Source organism: Stegostoma tigrinum, chromosome 11 (genome assembly GCF_030684315.1).
Source record: "Stegostoma tigrinum isolate sSteTig4 chromosome 11, sSteTig4.hap1, whole genome shotgun sequence".
Lineage (NCBI taxonomy): Eukaryota > Metazoa > Chordata > Chondrichthyes > Orectolobiformes > Stegostomatidae > Stegostoma > Stegostoma tigrinum.
In genome coordinates this window covers 80968350-80989260 of record NC_081364.1, presented here as the reverse complement: position 1 = coordinate 80989260, position 20911 = coordinate 80968350, and the positions used below count along the sequence as shown (strand labels likewise).

At 39.8% G+C, this 20911-nt stretch overlaps 2 protein-coding genes across 4 annotated transcripts in view; both read right to left on the bottom strand.

Moving 5' to 3' along the window:
• Positions 1–2738: 2738 nt before the first annotated feature.
• LOC132210158 (ral guanine nucleotide dissociation stimulator-like 1) lies at positions 2739–11049 on the bottom strand. The gene is made up of 4 exons (XM_059649575.1): positions 10662–11049; positions 7136–7250; positions 5595–5709; positions 2739–3038 (listed from the first exon to the last, which is right to left on the bottom strand). The coding sequence occupies exons 1-3, from the start codon at positions 10923–10925 to the stop codon at positions 5597–5599; spliced, it is 492 nt and encodes a 163-aa protein (XP_059505558.1). The 5' UTR covers positions 10926–11049; the 3' UTR covers positions 2739–3038; positions 5595–5596.
• A 1721-nt stretch (positions 11050–12770) lies between these two features.
• Positions 12771–20911, bottom strand: part of LOC132210157 (ral guanine nucleotide dissociation stimulator-like 1) — a 41428-nt gene continuing 33287 nt past the window's right edge. For all 3 annotated transcript variants that reach the window (XM_059649572.1, XM_059649573.1, XM_059649574.1), the window contains 5 exons: positions 20364–20442; positions 17813–17899; positions 17215–17247; positions 14544–14603; positions 12771–12826 (listed from right to left, as the gene is read on the bottom strand). In XM_059649572.1, the coding sequence (XP_059505555.1) occupies positions 14595–14603; positions 17215–17247; positions 17813–17899; positions 20364–20442 (208 nt within the window). In that variant the 3' untranslated portion in view covers positions 12771–12826; positions 14544–14594. The remainder of the gene's footprint in view (positions 12827–14543; positions 14604–17214; positions 17248–17812; positions 17900–20363; positions 20443–20911) is intronic.

Here is a 20911-nt window from a genome sequence, read left to right as displayed (position 1 = left end):
ACAGGACATTGATCAGCTGGGCCAGTGGGCCAAGGAGTGGCAAATGGAGTTTAATTTAGATAAAGGTGAGGGTCTGCATTTTGGAAAGTCAAATTACAGCAGGGCTTATAAACTTAGCAGTAAGATCCTGGGGAGTGTTGCAGAACAAAGAGACATTGGGGTGCAGGTGCATTGTTCTTTGAAAGTGCAGTTGCAGGTAGATAGGATAGTGAAGAGGGTCTTTGGTGTGCTTGCCTTTATTGCTCAGTGCATTGAACGTAGGAGTTGGAAGGTCACGTTGTAGCTGTACAGAACATTGGTTAGCCTACTTTTGGAATACTGCATCCAATTCTGGTCTCTCTGCTATAGGAAAGATGTGAAACTTGACACGATTCATATACCTGTCATTACGAGGATTCATTACAAGGATGTTGCCAGGTTTGGAGGGTTTGAGCTATCAGGAGGGGCTAGGGATGTCAAAGACTGAGGGGAGAGATTTTTAAAAATCATGATCGACATGGGGAGGGTGAATAGCCAAGGTTCTTTTTCCCAGGGGAGGGCAGTTGAAAACTACAGCACATAGGTTTAAGGTGAGAGGAGAAAGATTTGAAAAAGACCTAAGGGGTAATGTTTTCACGCAGAGGGTGTTGCATGTATCGAACAAGCTGCCAGAAGAAGTGGTGGAAGTGGGTACAATGACAGTTAAAAGGAATGTGGATGGGTATATAAATAGGAAGGTTTAGAGGGATATGGGCCAAATGCTGACAAATCGGACTCGATCAGTTCAGGATATTTGGTTGGCATGGACAATTGGACCAAACGCTCTGTTTCGGTGATGTACAGCTCAATGACTCCATGAGTACCAGAGACCAAAGTCCTCCTCACCTCAGGCTTCGGCTGAGGAGGAGGACCTGTCCACTTCTTTTCTGTTTCTTCCCTCCTTTTTTCTTTTTGCTTCTTTCTTCTCAGTAATGTCCTGAATGTCATGCCTCAGTGTGGGTCCGGCAAGGTGATCTATCGGCTGACATGCCCTCAGCATGGACTTCTGGCCTTGAGGTGATTCCAGAGCAGTCTCCCGGCCTCGAGAGGCTCAAAGTGAAGCCTGGCATGGTCGGGTGTCAAAACTCAAACTGGAAGCTCGGTGCCAGCGCGAACTGGGTTAAAACGACTGACATTCCGAACTTTACATTTATATTTTAAAATTTGTTCGTATGATCTATCATGGTGATTTTTAAAAAATTTACTGTTCTCACTTGTTCCAGGATTATAGATCAGAGGAATTTTTCTTTCTTTATTTTTCTAATTGTCTTCCTGACCAAGAATTTGTACTTAAGAATCTTAATCTGGGTACCTCTGTACCTAAAATGGCCCAGTACGTGGCATTTGAGTATATAGGACAATAAAGCTACTTCTCAGATTCATTTCTAACATGGCACCTTATATTTGGGGACTACGCCCTCTGGTCATATAGTCTCCCATGAAGGGAATATCCTTTCAACATTCACCCTGTCAAGCCTCTTAAGAATCCTGTACAATTCAACAAAATCACATCCTCGTTTTTTTTTAAATTCCAGACAGTAGTGTCCCAATCTGTTTAGCCTTTGCTGATAAGGCCATCCCAACACATTGGAGATCATCTAGTGAACCTTCTTTGTGCTGCCTCCAGTAAAATGATATCCTTTAAATAAGGGAGGAAAAACTGCTGACATAGTCCAAATGTGTCCCACCAGCACACCTCCCTCGTCTTACATTCTAACCCCTTAAAGTAAGGGCCAATATTCGATTCGTCTTCATGTTTACCTGCTGCATCTGTGTGCTAGCTTCCTGTGTTTTGTGCACAAGGAACTCAATTACCTTTGTTGCAGATTTGTTTTTTTTTCATTTGAATAAAACAACTCCTTTATTCTCTTTCCAAAAATACCAAATTTGCACTTTCCCACATTATACTCCATTTGCTTTTTGTCTACTCAGATAGCAATATTTCATTGTGAACTGTTTGTATCTCTCTCACAACCCGCCTTTCTACTTATTTTTATGTTTTCTGCAAATGTTTGGCCTAAAGTTACCTGCCTTTTGCCTTCCTCTCTTTTTGAATAGGGGTGTCACATTGGCAGTTTTCCAGATACTTCCCCAGAATCCAAAGATGAGGAAAACTACAACAGTACACCCACTATTCCTGGAGCTAACTCTTCTATCTGTCCCACCAATGCTTGTGCCAGCACGAGTTGCCCCACAGCGCTGATGTGACAGTCACTGCAAACGCCATTATACAACAGTCTTGCACAGAAATTCTTTGAAAGTGCATCTAGACCAATGTGGCCTTTGCACTGAAGCTTGCATTTTACAAATGGCATAGGGTCAGTGATGCAAGTGAGTAGATGGATGTCAGAGGCCATTTTTACTGGAGACACCTTTCCCACATATTGCAAACAAACTGTTCTAATCCTGGCAGAGCCATTATTTGTTCAACCAGTTTCTCCATCAGCTGCCCCCCCCCCCCCCCACCAATAGAGATTTCCTGTGTGGTGCCAAGGTACCTGCCTTGCTCTCTAGGATTATGACTGTCAATTGCCCCAGATACATGGTTCGTGGAGGTGAGCTCTCAACACAAATTGCTGATAGGAGCTTATATTTAGTGAAGCAGCACTAATTAGAGATGAAGTATACTCCCTCAGCCCAGAATTTGTCTTCTACTTCAAAAGAATGAAACAAAAGATTGCAATTTAAGTTTTTTTTAATTTAAAACAAATGTACGAATATTGAAAACATTTACTGAACACTATTTTTAGAAACGAAACTTAGACAAAGAACTGAGATGATTTCCTCTTCTACCTGTGGCTGGCATTGTTGGCATAGCCTCGATGTTGAACCATTTTAGTTTTAAAGTGGTTATGTGTAAATGTCTAATTAGTGAATCCTATATCGAGCACCAAGCGATTTACAGAAGGAGAAGAAAATAAAATACATCCGACCTCTCAAAAATCAGGGCGGTGAGCTCCTTCAAGCCCTTCCTCGCTAGAGCTCATTGATTCACATTGGGAAGGAGGCTCGAACATTGCCTGTGGAAGAAAGGAATGCCAGAAATGTTAAAGTGTTTGTTGTTCCTGGTGTTAATTTATACACAGTGCAAATGTGAATTTGATAGAGACGCAAATACTGTTTAAAATTCCTGACATTTTGCTACTTTGAATGGATTATTGTTTTGGATCCATTTGAAAAGTGAATATACATAACCAACGTCCTGCATGTGAGATGTGATTGCATGAAGATGAAAAGGTCAATGAGTGAGTTTCAGATTAGGCTGTTAAACAATGAGACCCACTTGAAACAATGACAGATCTGAGTAATGGAACATGAGCAGATAAACTGGGAACAACAAGTGTATTACAGTATTCATGTCTGAGGTGATCTGGACCCCTGTACGTCTTTTAAATACCTGCTATCCCCAAAATGGTTCGCACTTTACAAATATATATTCTCTTACACACACGCGCACATCTCACAACATAACCATTCAAAATAAATTCGTTATAAAGCTGAGCATTAATTAAAGTCTCAAACAAGTGCGATACCACTAGCAATAATAAACAGTGCTGTTATTTCTTGCAGCTGCAGTGAGTTAAAAACATATCAATGGTTTTTTTAATCCAGAATTAGTTAAAACTGCTGGAAACAAAAGGTTGGCTGGAGACTTTAAAGGCCGAGCCAAACAGTCCAGCTGAAGTACTCATCATCCCCCCTAATGGTCTGGATAAATGGTTAGTTTGTTAGTTTTTTTTCCCCCTGAGATGGCATGCACTTTACTGATATATCCTCTCATACACACACTCTCTCACTCTTACACTCTGACAGTTTCATTCAGTCTCACACTTACGCACATCGTCTCACTCAGCCTGTTATAGTCACTCACACACACTCAGTCAGTCTGACTCACACTTCACGCAGCCTCACTCACACTCAGTTTCACTCAAAAATAATCGACTCATTCACACACGTGGACTGACTCACGTCCCACACACTCTCACACAGTCTCATTCACACTCAGTCTCACACAGTCTCAGAAGCACAATCTCACACACCCTCACTCATACAGTGTCACGCTGATTTTGCAGTTTCACTCTCAGAACTAAACGCATACACATCAGTCTCATACGTAGCCTCAATGACTTTTTCACTCACACACATGGTCTCAGTCTCACACATACAGTCCCATACTGACTTTGCACAGTCTCATTCTCACTTCCTACAGTCTCACACACGTAGTTTGACTCACTCCCACACAGACACTGACATTGTGTCACACGCACAAACTCAGGGTTAAACACACACATGCTCAATCTTGACTCTCACACACCAACTCAGTCTCACTCACACAGGCTGTCTCTGACACTCTTAGTCAGTCTCACTTTGAGTGCGCAGTCTCACTTTGAGTGCGCAGTCTCACTCGAACACAGCCCCACTCGGACTCTCTCACTCACACACACATTCTTAGTCACACACATGGTCTCACTCTCACAAATGCATGGTCTCATTCACATACAAATCCCGACTCTCTCTCTCAGAGTCTCACTCACACATATGGTTTCACTCACAGTCTCACTGACTTCATACAGTGCCACTCTCTCACACCCACTCACACAGAAACTCTCAGTATCGCTCACACACAGTCTCATACTCACTGTCATTCAGTCTGACTCACACACATGGTCTTACTCTAACTTCACACAGTCTCACTCTTCCACATCAGCTCACTCTGACTCTCACTCACACAGTCTCATTAATGCATACCGTCTCACTCTGACTTCCCACAGTCTCACACACTCACTCACACACAGTTTCACTCACTCTCACTGACTTGGCACTCACTCACACACATGGTCTGACTCGTACTCTCACAATCTCACTCACGTAATCTCACTCTCACACACTTGGTCTCACTACGTAGCCCGTATAATAATTTTATATTCAATTTCTGTAAAATTGAACATTAAGTAAAAACAGTTAAAGTCTCAAACAAGTGCAGTATCACTGGCAGTAATAAATAACTCTATTATTTCTTGTAGTTACCCTTTGTTGAAGGCATGTCAATGGCATTCTCTCCAAATTAGCTTAAATCACTGGAGAAATAAAAATATTGAAGGCAGGAATGGAGTACTGAAGAGTTTAAAGTCCAAACCAAACACTTCAGTTGAAGTATTCGTCATCCTGCCATTGGCTGAACAAATGGCTGGTTTGCTTTGTAACCAAACAACCATTGAGGAACCAAGGAAAATTCAATTACAATTGGTCAACAAGATTGATATGTAAAAGATTCTTTTTCTCATCCAACCAATTGATACATGACTGTGATGTTCATAGAAGACAGGTAGCAGGGTTCAATTCTCCAGCCCTCCAGAAAAAATAGCTGATGTGCAAGATGTTTGAAAAGAACAAACAAGCACTGGACTCAAAAGTTAATGTTAAGCAATTGTCTGAAGTCAAGTCACTCTATCCAAATTGTCCAATAATTTAAAGTAGAAAACTGCCAAAGTAATTTATTCATATATTGCAGGGTTTTTGATACTGAGCAGAGATTTTAGATCCAACACAGTCCCATGAAACATTATATTTCTTACAGCTAAAACTTGCATAGACATGAAGATCTTCTTTCGGTGAATCTCAGGATGAAGTCATGATTCACTTTCTTGTTCATTGCGTAATACAGGATGGCATCGGCCGGAAGTATGAGCACTGAAAAAGCAGAGGGAAAGCATATTATTATTCACACGTGTTTTCATCATATTGATTGTGCACAGGTCCAACTGCTTCCTGGATATGGAAATATCAATGGCTGGGAGGAACAGAACAAATGTACTGCAAGGATTCAGAATGTATTACAAAACACAAGAGAAAGTCTTGGAGTTATACCATCCTTAGGTAAACTCAATAACTGAAAACCATTATATCTGAGACCCATTCTAAGGATGAGCATTGTTGGCCAAGAATAAAATCCATTTCAAACCCCTCGCTCTCCGATGGCACAGGCCCTCTTCATGACAGTTTGTACAATTGACTGGCTTTATTAGGCTACATATGAGGCTATGAAGAGTCAGCCAAGCATACAGTAGCCCAGGTAAAGATGTCAGATTTTCCTCTCTTTAGAACAATGCAAAACCCCAACTGATTCACGAATGACCCAGCAGCTACAAGGTCACTTCTGCTGATACCAGCATCAAACACAAAAAGGTGCAGTGTGTTCAACGTGAAAACACTGAGAAAAGCTATCCTCTCCTTCAGCATTGTGTTGGAATCTTGAAATTAACACCACTGAGGGCACCTAAATCAAACACGAGTTAGTGATCCAGTGTATGGCCATTTTCTGAGGGCAATGATGGATGCAGAATAAATATCAGCTTTGTCAGTGAGACTTGCATCCAGGGGATTGATTTTTCTTTTCTGTGAAAACTGACAGGGATCGCCTGCTGCAAAGGCATTGGGACCTTCATTTTCATAAGGCATTCTGCTTAACACAGCCTGGATGGCACGTATTAAACCCATGAGTCCTCGTTTCTACTTTTCATCAGGAAATGGAGTTGGGGGAGGGTTGCGACAGATTAGCAACTTGACAGCAGGGACCCCATCCATGTTTCTGGTCTCTCAGCCACGGGCCAAAAAGAGGGGAAGAACAGATTAATTTCAGCAACAGGAAACATTTATTTTGGAATAACTAGTTAAAATAAGAATGAACAAAGCAATGTGAATAATGCCACAACCAAATCCTGATGTACATCCTTCACTCAATATGGCTTTAAGTAGCTTTACAAAGGGGCTACTAGACTCCAAACACTAACCCTGACTTCTCTCTACATGTGCTGCCACTGCTGCTGTGCTTTTCCAGCAGTTTCTGATTTCCAGCATTTGCGGTTCTTTGTTCTGATTTGGCTTTAGGGCAATCTGATGAAATAATTTGCTTTTATTAGGTGCAGGTATTAGTAGTTTATTGGCTTTACATTCCTCGGACTTGAATCCTGTTGAACATGGTTGGATATGTTCAATGATACAAATTTAGATATCTTCACCTTTTTGGTGAAATCAAAAGAAAATATCAATTCCCTTGCAGTGGCTATGCTGTTCAGAAATAGATTTAACTTAAATTGAAGCAATTTCCACTGCTCACCTTTATTTGATTCAATGATCTGTGCTAGAGCAAATTGCTGAGGACGCTCGGGTTCAAATTTGAGCGCGGTCATGGCTTTGTTGAGAACTTCAGATACACGATCTTGATTAGTCACCTAATTAAAACAACATTCACTTTTCATTAATGCATTATACACACACACACACACACCAAATGAAATATGTAAAGCCTCAATTTCCAAAGGGCTTATAAATATAGCTGCTTTCACCCAGAAAACTAATTGGGACATTACACTGAAAGCTGTAAAAGTTACATTAATAAAATAATATCTGGTGGGACTGTTGTTGTAAAATCTGCATTCGATGCTCCATAACACAGTTACTGTGAACAGTAAAGGGTGGAATTTGAATGGAAACAGAGCCCAGTGATCAAGTTTACCTATACACACAGTTTGAAACAAGTAACTAGTGATGAAATTCATAAGTTAAATAATCTACTTCGATCCCCTCCCACCCAAAACCCCCATACCATTTGAGATAATGGGAATTGCAGATGTTGGAGAGTCCAAGATAACAAAGTGTGGAGCTGGATGAACACAGCAGGCCAAGCCGCATCTCAGGACCACAAAAGCTGATGTTTCGGGCACAGACCCTTCAACAGAAAAGCTTTGTTTCAAGGCTGAAGAGATTACAAGAGAGTTGCAGTGGGAAAGAGATCCACTGAGGTTTGTCCGGAGGGAGGAGGGTAACTTCTTCAGGTTAGGCATCCCTGGAAGAGGCTTCGCAATGAGGTTAAAATTGTATCAGAGATAATGGGAACTGCAGATGCTGGAGAATCCAAGATAACAAATTGTGGAGCTGGATGAACACAGCAGGTCAAGAAGCATCTTTGGTGCACAAAAGCTGATGTTTCAGGCCTAGACCCTTCATCAGAAAAGGGTCTAGGCCTGAAACGTCAGATTGTGTGTTCCTAAGACGCTAAGCTGCTTGGCCTGCTGTGTTCATCCAGCTTCCCACTTTGTTACCCCCATACCATTTGCCTGCTTTTAACATTTATTGTCATGACAGCAAATGGCTCAATGTTGTTTGTGAAGTCTGACATTTCCTAATGCAATGCTTATTCGTATAAATTATTCATAAAATTGCTTTAACAATTTGAAACATTTAGCAATTTGTGATTTGAAGACAGTGCAAATATTTAATATTCAATCAATGTGGCTGTACAGGAATAATATTTGATAGGCAGGATATTGAGAAGACCAACTTTTTGGGGCAATTGTCTGCTTTTGTTTAATTCTGTGTTATATTTGGAGATTGCTTTTCTCAGCTCAAATTTGAGCAATGACCTGGAAGATGAAATGCACTCGCAAATTTTCTGTTTCTTCTGGAGAACTCCAATGTTTTCTGGTTGAGCAGACTCACACTTAATTCTACTTTAATTGTGCTATAGTTCATGGTGAAAAAAATTACTTTTGCCACCCAGTCAAAAGCAAAGATCATAATAAATATATTAATGAATAACAAATCTGAAAAATCCAACAAATGTAGTGGAATTAAATTCCTGAGGAAGTGGCAGATGTAGACACAATTACAATGTTTAAATGACATTTGAATAAGTACATAAATAGGAAAGGCTTGGAGGGATATTTTGTTCGGTATGTCTCTACAATTCTATAAGTGGCAGAGTCAAATATAACACAACTAGAGATTAGATGAACTACATTATCTTTCTAAAGAAGAGTCTAGGCCCGAAACGTCAGCCTTCCTGCTCCTCCAATGCTGCTTGGCCTGCTGTGTTCATCCAGCTCGACACCTTGTTATCTTACATGAACTAACATCCCCTAAAGTGATCTTTTTTGAATAACCAATACCTTTTCCACTCTGTATGCTCACACTTTAAATGATTAATCACTAATTTTAGTGATTAATTAGTGATAAATTGGATTTTCTAAATTATGTTCAAAGAAGTGCCACACAAGTGTGCAAGCAAAATTGAAGCCTGTGGAATGAAATGGGCAGTGGCGGTATAGACACAAAATTGGGTAAGGATGAGAATACAGAATCATGAAGAACAGTCATTTACTCAGGCTAACTAAAGTAAATGAGGGAAACTGTTTACTGGTCCTTCTGACACTATGTACCAAGGTCAAAATCTAAGGTCATTGGTGGGGAGCAAAAGCAAAAAAAAGAATTCTGCTTTTTCCAAACCGCAATATCTGAATAGGTGGTTAAAGCAGATTAAATTACTTTCATAAGACGACTGAATAATTACATGGAGCAAAATTTGGTGGGCAGGGGTAAAAAGGGCAATGGTGGTGGTGGTGGGTGGCAAATTTAGCTACTTCTTACTGAGATTTAGCACAGACACAATAAGTCAAGCTTTTTTTTTGCTTTGTGATAACATTCCGCGATTCTCCAGTTGGCCTCTCATGACTGTGTTAGTTGGCAACAATTTGTTGCACATTCATCAGGAGACATTATTGTCATTTTGGTTGAGAATTTTGTTTTCTGTGTTTCATAGATGTCCAATTTAAATAGGCTGTTTGCCATTTGCTTATCCAAATTCTGCCTCAGATCTTAGGCTGGTTCTGCCCCATCTCCAGCTCACTGACAAGCTAACAAATATTCTCTTTACCAGAGTAAAGAGGCGCTGTTTGTCAACAATATTTAAACACCAGAAGCAATTTCCACGCATCACACTGACCTCTGTGGAGGCACAATCAGAGTATGACTGATCCTTTCAAGGAAAATACATGATCAAACAAAACAACCTATGTGCCTTCTAATTTGGCCAATATTTCTTCGGCTTTCCTGAACTAGCCAGTAGGCAACTATTCTGTTTTGGATTGCACTCTTGCTATTGGAACACTTTGCCTGCAACGGGAGTAGATTCGCCAACTTTAAGTACATTTAAGTCGACATTGAACAAGCATATGGATGTACATGGAATAGTGTAGGTTAGATGGGCTTCAGATTGGTATGACAGGTCGGCACAACATCGAAGGCCGAAGGGCCTGCACTGTGCTGTAATGTTCTATGTTCTTCTCCAACCCATTTTTGATGTGCTTTCTTCCATGTACCAGCCTTTTAAATTTCACATGAGCCAAAACCAGGAAAGAAATATTCAATATCTCTGCTAATATTACTCGATTAGTTCACAGATGGGCCAAAGTGCTTGTGGTCAGCTAACTGAAGATCTGGTACCTCCTTGCTGATTTATTGTACAGTTAATGATACGTGTTAATTTGTGATATTTCCTCTTCAATAGTTATCGGTTCATCCACAAAATGGGGCAACAAATGCTGCACCTTGCCAGGAGAAATGCAAGGAAAATGTGTTCAGGCCTAAAACCGAAACATTGCTAGTGCATTACAAAACAGTATCAAAATGACGGTCAAAGCACTCCTATTGACCAAAAAAGACTTCAGCAATGCGGAAAATACACAATGAATATGACTGCATGGCAACAAATAATTGGGATTAAAAAATCCTCTTGCGATACTGGCAGAAAGCAATGGCAATTATTTGGACCGAGCATGACAAGAGCAACCAGTCCAGGGCCTTACCAAAATCATTTTGATTTGTTGTGCTCTGTCCTCCTCTAATCTGACTCGGATGAGGCAGCTTTTCTCATTCTGGCGGTTGTCCCTCCGACGTGTTGCACACCAGCAGCTGCCCAAACCCGCACGCCTGCCAGACTTGGCTCTGTCATAATTTGGTTTTGCTGGTGCACCACTGTTGGATGAACCTCCAGAGGAGGCAGTATCCACGGATTTTAATGACTGTGGAATAATTATTTTGTTTAAGAAGACGTTTGTCAATTGTTGCATATTAGAAACTTCCCCCTTTCCAGTTATATTTATTATTACACAAAATATGCTCTCCTGCTGCCCACAAAGGTGAAGGCATTCTGCGCAGGACAGCTTAATTGCAAGAACATGATGTTGTACATGAATTCTTGGTCATTGCTGTCTTGTGAAATTTTTTACTTGCAGTTCTTTCCTCTACCAGGAAAGATCACTTCTGAGGAATTATACTCCCGCTTGTGTTTACTAGCTGTTCAGTCAACATCAACAATTCAGTACTTAGCATGCCCATAAATTACTAATTAGTTTCCCTCAGCACAATAACATTGTGGTCATTTCACTTGACCATGTAAACTGGTGCTTCAATTCTAGGTTTGTCAGATAAACCCTTTGGGGTTTCAGTTTGCACTCAGTATGTGAACATGCTTACATAAATATTTATTTGCCCACTTCACCCTGCTACGCACAGAAATCTTGAATACAACTACAATGTTTGAAGTTAAAACACACATTTATGAAGTGTGGGTGACTGCGAATGGGCCAACAAGTGTATGGTGCAGGTCAGAATGTGTGCGGCACAGCACCACTGGCAGAAAGAAAGAGAGAGATAGCAACAGCAAACCACACAGAGATAGAGAACTAAAGAAACCGGAAGTGAAATCATCTAAGTCACTGCAGCTCTTAGTTTATTATTAATATAGAGGCAGTCACAACACTAAACAGGAGAATCTATAAAAAGGAAGAGGGTATTTTAAAACAATAAATACCACTCCAAAACACCCAAATGTGACCTAATAATACTTAGCCCAATTCGTGGGAGAATACATTGCGAAAACATTCCTGGGACAAGTCCTAGACATATTCTAGAAACAATAACCATAACACAACTCTGATAATCATCCAGAATACAATGGTGTTTGGAAGAGAACACACTAATCAACAACTCAAAGCCCAAATATTGAAGAAAAACAAAACATGCAGTCACGAGAACTCCATGCAGAGAGCTGCATTACTTTGTTGCAATTGGTGGATCAAGACCTGGCCAACATACTCTAAATACTGTTTTTGTGGACTGTGCGCTTCAAGCTGCGACAGATGTACCCCATGCACTAGAATTTATTGTGCAGAAATTAAACATGCTGTGAATAATTAAAGATGAAATATTTTGGTTATTGATATGGCGATCTTTAAAAAAAACACGTACAGCTTCCTTTGTACAATTTTAAAACCATATAAAATATCTAAACAAAACAAAGCAAACTACATCTGAAAAAAAAAAATCAGCTCTCACTTCATGAGCGAATAATACCTTTTCTGGAATCAAATGCTTCAGTAACCAGCACAAAGGTTGAATTTTGCTGGGAATTGCACAGCTGTCTTGCCTTTGTTCTGAAAGCAAGTAACCCAACTTTGGCAAGTGGGACCTCGGATGGAAAATTGCTGGCAGCAGCCAATTATGAAGATGCTTGATGGAACGGCATTCAAATTAAGGATTTCAGTCTGGCTGAAACATCAAAATGGCTATTAGGCTAATAGCTCTTAAAAGGAGAAGGAGATTGGCCAGGCAGTCATCCAGTTCCAGTGGCTGGGACGTATCACTGAGTACCCTTGTGTCCTCTTGACTGCCAAAGTGTAGTCAGGATAATAGACGGCAGGAAGGCAGAAGAAAGGAAGGAAAGAAAGAAGAAAAAAAGTGTCTGGGCATTATTAAACAACCAGTGTCTCCAAGAACAACATATTTTATGTGATGAGTGCCTCACTGTCTCACCTTTTCCAGCGCTTTTTGCGAGGTGCTTGGCTCTTCCATTTCCAAGTGTCTGGCTGAGGTAATGCTCTCGTCTGAATCCTCATTCCGAAGGGATGCTGGCTGCTCAGAGCTTTTAGTTGGAGCGCTGTGTACTTTAACACCTCTCCTTGAAAACAGGCTGCACAAGGGAAAGGGGACACAACAAAAATATGGAAACGTCATTGCATTCTAGACAAACTGTCAAAAAAATTAAACTAGAATGAAGGTATATTGATGATGAGAGTACCAGGAGTTTGATGTTCGCCACATTTGACCTGTGAGAAATTAATAGTGGCACACTCATACCAAGAGCTAGCATTACTAGTATTGAATATTGTTACATTGCCTAATAGTTAAGGAGTATATGAATAGGTTACAATGTTTGCATATTTGAGTGGCACAAGAATCTGGACTTTTTGCAATGTTATTCAACCTATCAACCTCAATCTTATGAATGGCAAAATGTGGATTTGAACACCCACAGGGTGGAAAATTTCCCCCAACCTGGCCACATGCTAGTGTGTACATAATTTCTTCCCTAAAGCTGAAGTTTATTAAAAATAAAACATAAAACGTAAAACAAAGTAACACCATTGATAATTGATAGAAAACTGTACACAGCACTTTGTAAGGTAGGACAGTGAACTCTGAATTTGGCCTTCAGTATATTGGTACTGCAAACGTTAGGATTTCTATTCAGCAACTTGCATTTATATTGCACGTTTAACATAGAAAATTTTCCAAAACTCTCAAAAGAAGTACAGCAGATGGCATGATAAAAAATTCCCACACTGAAAATCCTGATTGTTGGTATATTGGGCATTAAATAGTACAGGGAGCAAGAGCAGACGGCTGCTGAAATGTGAGATTGCACACTAATGCTGCAATGTTGATTGCCTGCACTTCGAGAATCACAATTAAGCCGCAGAAGCCTAAATCACATCCATGTAACATCCACACTCATGTAAAGAGAAGATATCCCAGGAAGTGAATAAGTGTTTCCCTTCTCTTTCTTGGTTTCTATATAATAGTCACATGTCACAGTCCAGATCACTGCAAGGCACAACACAGCAACAACGCATGGTTTTTTCTCTGAAACTCTACATGGGTAGGTGGGAGAAAAACCTGACTTTGCTGAGTTCTGGTCAGTCCTTGCCTATTGAACAGAAATACAAGATAATATCTCCAACTCAGGAACATTACTGAAAACAATAACTTTGAAGTCTTTACACATGTATGCGTGACAACACAAACACATAATTTCATGTCAACTTCTACATGGAAAGAGATTTGAGTTTTGAGGTGGAGTTTCAAATGTGAGAAGCATGGCTGATAATTTTTCAACAGAAGATATTTCTGCTGCCTGCTGACCACAAAGTAGCACACAAATCTGATTTTTCACTCAAAATTGTTAAACATTGCTAGTTTTCATTATACAGGCCCACAAATATGCAAATTTAATTCACTGCAACACCTTTTTTGCTTACTTGTCTCTCATAAACAAATTCATAAATTTAGCCACGGTGCAACAAACTTCTCAGTGGATAAATGAGAATCGCGAGGCAATACCAAGCTCATCACAGGTCCACATTCTACATTCATGGCCATAGCAAAGAATCTGTATCAATCAGTCTACACTAGACACATGCACGAGGTGAGAATAACACCACCACTCCTTGCATCGTCTCAAATTACTCGACCAGGTACTAAAAACATCCCACTCCAATGAAACAATAATGACCACGCATCAAATGTCTCTATTTGTCAAGGAACAGATGTACTTATCTTTCTGTCCAATCATCCCGATAAAAAAGGAAATAATGAGATATCTGAGGTGCTTAACATGGGATACTTACCAGCTGAGGCGCTTCAACACACTCTTTTTGGGCTTTGGCGGTTTCTCGAGTTCAGAGGAGCTGCAGGACAGCAGATAAACATGTTCAGACAAGATTCATTTAAAAAGAATCAGGTGCCTTTGTTCAATACTCTGAATATTTTTGGCAAAATGAATCATTTACAGAGAATTGAAACTGCATGAATGATAATTTTGTTTGCAAAAGGCACGTGTTTTCAGGCAAGAGAACACGGAACATTACTTTGACTAATGAGCAACAAAATCTCTTCTGTGGGCACATCAATCTTTTCTGCTTTATGAACAGCAGATCAAGACAATAAGAATTCTGAAGAAGTGTCACCAGACCCAAAAGTTAACTCTGCTTTCTTTCCACAGATGCTGCCAGACCTGCTTAATTTTTTTCAGCAATTTCTCTTGGTGTTTCTGATTTCCGGCATCTGCAGTTCCTTTGGGTATTTTTTTTTTACCAAGACGATAACCTTCTTAGTCTTTTTGCAGAACACATAGAATTGAAAAAAATTTGATGCAACACGACAGTATTGATTCATTGAGCAACTGGCTTTATCCTCATAGGTCAGAATTCATTGTCAAAACTTTGAAACCAAGGAAAAGGAAGACAGTAAGTAAACTGGCAGCTCACTAGCATTAAACAGCAATTATAGCTAGAGACGATTTCACACACAACCCTTAACTGTTTTACCTGCACACTCCTACAATACCAGTTACGTACTCGCTATCCTCACTTAAGTATTGTTGCATAAAGAACGAGTCTAGAAAATTCTCGTTTGAACGAAGGGTGTATGATGAGCAAGCAAACTGCAGGGATTTGATACCCAAAATTATTTCATATTCCTGAAAGAACACAAATAAATAATGAGCTGTTAAAGAAAGTTTAAACTGCTATAATTGTTCCTGCTAAATCCTAGTCCGTGGTATTTTGAACAGCATCGATAACTTTATTCAAAGTGCACAGTACATCATGTCACAAAAATATTTCTGCTTTGGAAATAAATGACACGAACGTGATTTTGAAGGAGATATTTCTGTACAAATTATCCAGGATGGTTTCAGGACACTAATTCCCAAAACAGTGTTTCAAAGATGGATTTTTTTTTAAATGATTCACTCAAGAACAATACGCTGATTTCGGGTGAAGACAAGAAAAGTTATGAAAGATCATTCATCGACGCAAAGGAGGTCTGCTAAGTACAAAATAAGTGGCTGATCTATAGTAACTGGTACCAAGACAGACGGGGAAAATGTTGAGTTAATTTTTCAAAGTTGCACCACCACGAAATTGAATGGACCATGAGCAGCTTGAAGTTACTGGACTATTTTCTTTCAACCACAGTGGCTTCTTGGTTGAATCTTGTCACAATTTGACATGTAAAAAGGGGCAGGCCTCTCTAAGTCAAACTCTGACAACATGTTACTGCCAAGTTGTAAAGTCCCAGCCAGTTTTCAACAGGTCAGTGAAAATAAACACTTCACTACATCCACATCAGCCACGACAAATGGCGGGCCATTTGACAGATTACATTCCGAGCTGGCGAATTGGAGTCACACAGCGTTGGATGCCTATTTTGCCACCCAGCTGATTTTACATCACATGGCCCAGTTTGGCAAATTCAGCATCAGCTGCTTCTGATCGGAACCTATTCTATTCATAGGGATCTCAAGTTACAGCTCTGTTTGTCATAAGGTCAAATTCCTCTCAAATTAATATTCCCAGGTTGCCTGCTGAATGTTGCAGTACAAGACGAAAATACAATCTGTGTGGGTTTCCTCTGGGTGCTCTGGTTTCTTCCCAAGGTCCAAAGATGTGCAGGTTAGGTGGGTTGCCCATGTTAAATTGCCTGTCGTTCCCAGGGATATTTACGTTCAGTGGGTTAGACGTGGGGAATGGGTCTGGGTGGGACGCGCTTCAGAGTGGCCATGTGAACTTGTTGGGCCACATGGCCCGTTTCCACACTGTGGGGATTTGATGATACCTTCAACAGTAACCATGGCAACAGGGATGTTTGAGAATTTGGTATTACCAAATTCAGAAATATGGAGTAAAAAATACTGCCCAGTCAGTGAGAACCCCAACAGCTGCAATCCCTCAATTTTTTGACATCCCATGACGAAATGATGTCTCTCATCTAAAGGAAAATACTAATATGGAGAGATTGTTTACCCAGTGTCTTCAATAATGAAACAGCTTCCATGACACTGAGATTAATTGAACAACATCTTCACTCACATAACGCCTGGCATATCCTGTACGTGGCTGTGACTGCTCAAAGGTAAATTGCAGCACATTAGCAGCGCAAAAGCAAGCCATTTGGCTGAACTGCTCCATGCTGATCTTTACACCTCTCCCACCTTGATTCAACTCTTAATATGCCTCTTTGTGTCCTTTCTGACATCTAACTTTCTCTCAAACTCATCTGTGCTCATCCTCTCAACGAGTCCTGGTAGCAGCAGCTTCTGCAATCTGGCTGCTCTGAGCAACAAAGCATCTCCTTAATTCTTTATTGGATTTATTAGTGACCATATACATTTAGGATGCAGTTGTAGATCCACCTACACTCCCATCAAGCAAATAAAGCAGCACATGAGTGAAAAGCATGCTTTTCCCCTTTCAGACAATTCCAAACATTTTGCACAATGCAATTTTCAGTACTAACTTTTTGTCTCTTGTCAAAGTAGATCCAGCCATTCTGTAAGAGATAGACAAGGACAAAGAAAATTAATTCAATATGGACAAAGATCAAATGGTACTACACGATCATGAAATTTAAAAGATCAGAAGTGAAATACAAGCTCTGTAAACTTGGTTCCATTTTAGGATATCGTCAAAGGTCAATCACAAATGATCTATCATACCACTAGGTCCAACTTTGGACATTACATAGAGCCCTTTGCTCCAGTCAAGTAGGTCAGTGCCAAGCTGGTGGCATTCTCAGCTGCTTAACTGCTCAATAGGCAGGGACATCCAGGTACCAAATTTAGCTGTACAGAATAAAAATGATTTGCAACTTATCCAACTTTTTGTAAAACTAAACCCATATTCAATTAACTGCAAAATGAATTGAATGTTCCTTTGTTAACAAATTGTTTGATTCACAGCACAAAGCATCAAATTATTCTGATCAGGGTGATTAATCAAACTCAATTGTTTTTTTCTTGTTGCTTTGATTCTCATCTACAAGCAGTTTGCAATGAAACTGTAACAATAGTGGTCATCAGCAAATAAGGAATCCAAATCTTGTAAAAGAGACTTACTGAATGGTAATTAGGGAAAGCTGAATCCAGCACTGAAAACTCTGTTAAGAAAGTTCCCAGGTACGGCACAATTCCCTGAACTATATCCTAGAAAAAGAGAGGTGAATTTGTTTAATCCATTGTGAATTCAGTGTCATATTTCCCAAACATACGACTCCATGTCTTATTTATTCCCTTGATCATGCAACTAAATCTATTTAGAATCAAAACTTAGAACTCAAAATTTCAGACTGTCATACGGTGGAATGCAAAGTTGGAATTATAAAGGCCAGACAAGTTCAACATTTGATCCCTGATCTGTGAACTGTAAACCAAACTCAATATTTGAGTAACTTCATCATTTGGAGATTGGACATTTTCTACGTAATGTGCAATTGCGCTTGAAGATAAAAACAATTTACCTCACCAGATCTCCAAAACTTTGTCTCAACAAGTTTAAATGTAATTTTTTTCTAAAGTCAAGAATATAATTCTTCTCAATGTCTTTTCATAGGACACCTCTCTTACCCAAAGAAATAATCTAATGGTCTCAGACGGTGGGTTGGTTCAGAACCTAAGAGCCTAGGAGATTGATCGGAATTTGCAAATTGGAACCAATATTGGGTTTGTGGCAGGAAGTAAATGCGATTTTTGAGGGGCTTTTCGGCAACTTGATGCTTTCATCCAGCAGCATACCAGAGGGTACAGTAATAGTTCTTACTGTGCGTACATTAATGTTGAAGACACGAAAGTTCCAAGTATGAACAGCCAGTTCACAGATGACACAAGAATTGGACAGGTGTAAACAGCAAAAAGCCTTAGTCTCTCGGGTTACACATATGGGCTGGTTAGAAGGCTTGAACAGAGGCAAATAGAATTCAATCCAGAAAAGTGTGAGGTGAAGCATTTTGGGAGTCTAATAAGTCAGGAGAATATATGTTCAATGAGATAATAAGATGTGGAGCTGGATGAACACAGCAGGCCAGGCAGCATCAGAGGAGCCGGAAAGTTGATGTTTTGGGTCTGTATGAGAGAAGATCAGAAGGACCTTGGTGTGTGCATAAACATATTCTTGAAGGCAGGAGGACCTGTGGATAAGTTGGTAAAATATTGGATACTTGCCTGAATATAACAGCAAAGGGGTAATGATGGAACTGTAAATAACATTAGTTGAGCCACAGCTGGAACAATGTGTGCCTCAAAACTAAGGCATTTTGCTACTTACTACCGCTCCAATTCTTGTGTCATCTGTGAACCTGCTGTTCATACTTGGAGCTTTTGTGTCTTGGACATTAATGTACACACAGCAAGAACTACCACGGTGCCCGGCACCACTGCCAAAACACATTTGTGTAAGATGCTGAAAGATTAGCAAACGATGCACTGTAATTCACTGCATAATCTGGGAGAAAGCTTTATGGAAGTTATACAACTGTCCAATCATGAACTCACATTTTCCCCTGTATACTTACAGAATTTTGCACCACAAAAACAATCATCATGCAGAGCACACATTTTTGATTATAAAAGCAAACCTACTTTTAGATTCAATCTAGATCAGAAAAATATGTTGAAATTCTGTACAGTGCACCAATCACAACACACAATAAACAAAGTGTGACAGCAGGGCAGTAGAAATTCTGGGGCAAACATCTGGAAAGCTATGTAAAAATATAGTTCACTGCAACTAGAACATTGAGCAGTTTGAAACATGGAGTGTCTGTCAAACTGACAACATGCTAGCATGATTACTGCATTTCTCCCTCTTCAAATATCAGCTTTAAAATGCTTCAATTCCATCTAAGAATGATTTAGAGAATAAGAAAACTTTGACTATTTTCTGAGCTGGACAACTAGTTTGGTAAAGTGGCACCAAAATATTTATATCTAACCAACTAATTTGTTATTTTGTCAAATTCAGGAGCAAAATGAGTGGACAAAGAGCATGATAAAAGGAGTGAGGAGGAATGGCTAGAAACTTGTCAGTTTTCGTCCAAGCTAGTTGAAACTAGATAGTTGATGTCTGAAATATTGAACAAACAAAGAGATATGAATATCTCTCCATTCCTACGCAGCAAATAGTTCTTACTGCAGAGAACAAGAAAAGGAAGACATGGTAATTGAGTAAAAACACTTATGAGAACCAGTTAAATCTCTTAATGTTTTGCCTTGGCCTTTATTAATTACAAGGCCCTTGAAGTGTACAAAGCAAAAGAAAAAGAAATTGACACATATCGCACTTTAGACATTGCTTCAGTTCAAATTTCCAAGATAATGAACACTGAGAAAGATAATCTATGAAGGCTGCATCACTGCAGCATAACCAAATTAGATGTTGATTAAAATGTTAACTGCAATATCATCAGCAATTATAAGAATCATGACAAAACAATCTTGGAAGACTTGAGCCAAGCCAGACCACCTGGACTGCAATACATATATTCCTGTTGCAGTATTGATTGACAGAATCTGTATGCATTCAGTCACCAACTGAGTTCATTGCAGATATTTTACTAGAAACTATTGATCATGGCCTGAATATAGTCACACTGGGCCAAGTGCAACACCTTACCTCCATTAGCAGCTCTCTACTTGCTATAAAGTTATCTTCTTCATTGTTTGAAAGGTCTTCAAATGTTATCTTACTGCTCCTCGTCAAGAGAATGAGACAAATTACTCATGGCAGAATAGAGTCAAGATAACAAACAGCCGACATAGAATCTGACAAATAAGCAAGTAATACAGAGAGTGAACGGCAGTGAAGCATTTTTACAATAAGTATAGTTATGTTAACCAAATTGTTCAGAAATGTTTTGGCAATCTCTGGGGCAGGTAGAACTTGAACCCTGATTGTTTCAACCCAGGGATGGGGATACTGCCATTGTGCCGCAAAAGCTCTTGAGTGCAGTCGTTTTCGTGAATCTCATTGCAGCAAGAGAGATTTCATTCCCAAGCTGCCTACAAAAAACAACCATGATCAAATGGTCTGAGGCACACGAACATAAACTACAGGTGTGCACTTCAAAGTGTTATAGAGTGCTTTCTTGGGAGATTAAAATAATTGTTGTCTTTGTATTTTAGTATCCCACACAAACCTCCGGCTTATATCACCCCATCACA

Excerpts from the sequence above, each read along its gene's own strand:
- LOC132210158 (XM_059649575.1), bottom strand. The coding sequence starts at position 10,925 with ATGCAACAATTGACAAACGTCTTCTTAAACAAAATAATTATTCCACAG. Across the intron at positions 7,251-10,661 it reads AACAAATCAAAATGATTTTG|GTGACTAATCAAGATCGTGT; the intron begins GTAAGGCCCTGG and ends TGTTTTAATTAG. Across the intron at positions 5,710-7,135 it reads GATCATTGAATCAAATAAAG|TGCTCATACTTCCGGCCGAT; the intron begins GTGAGCAGTGGA and ends CTGCTTTTTCAG.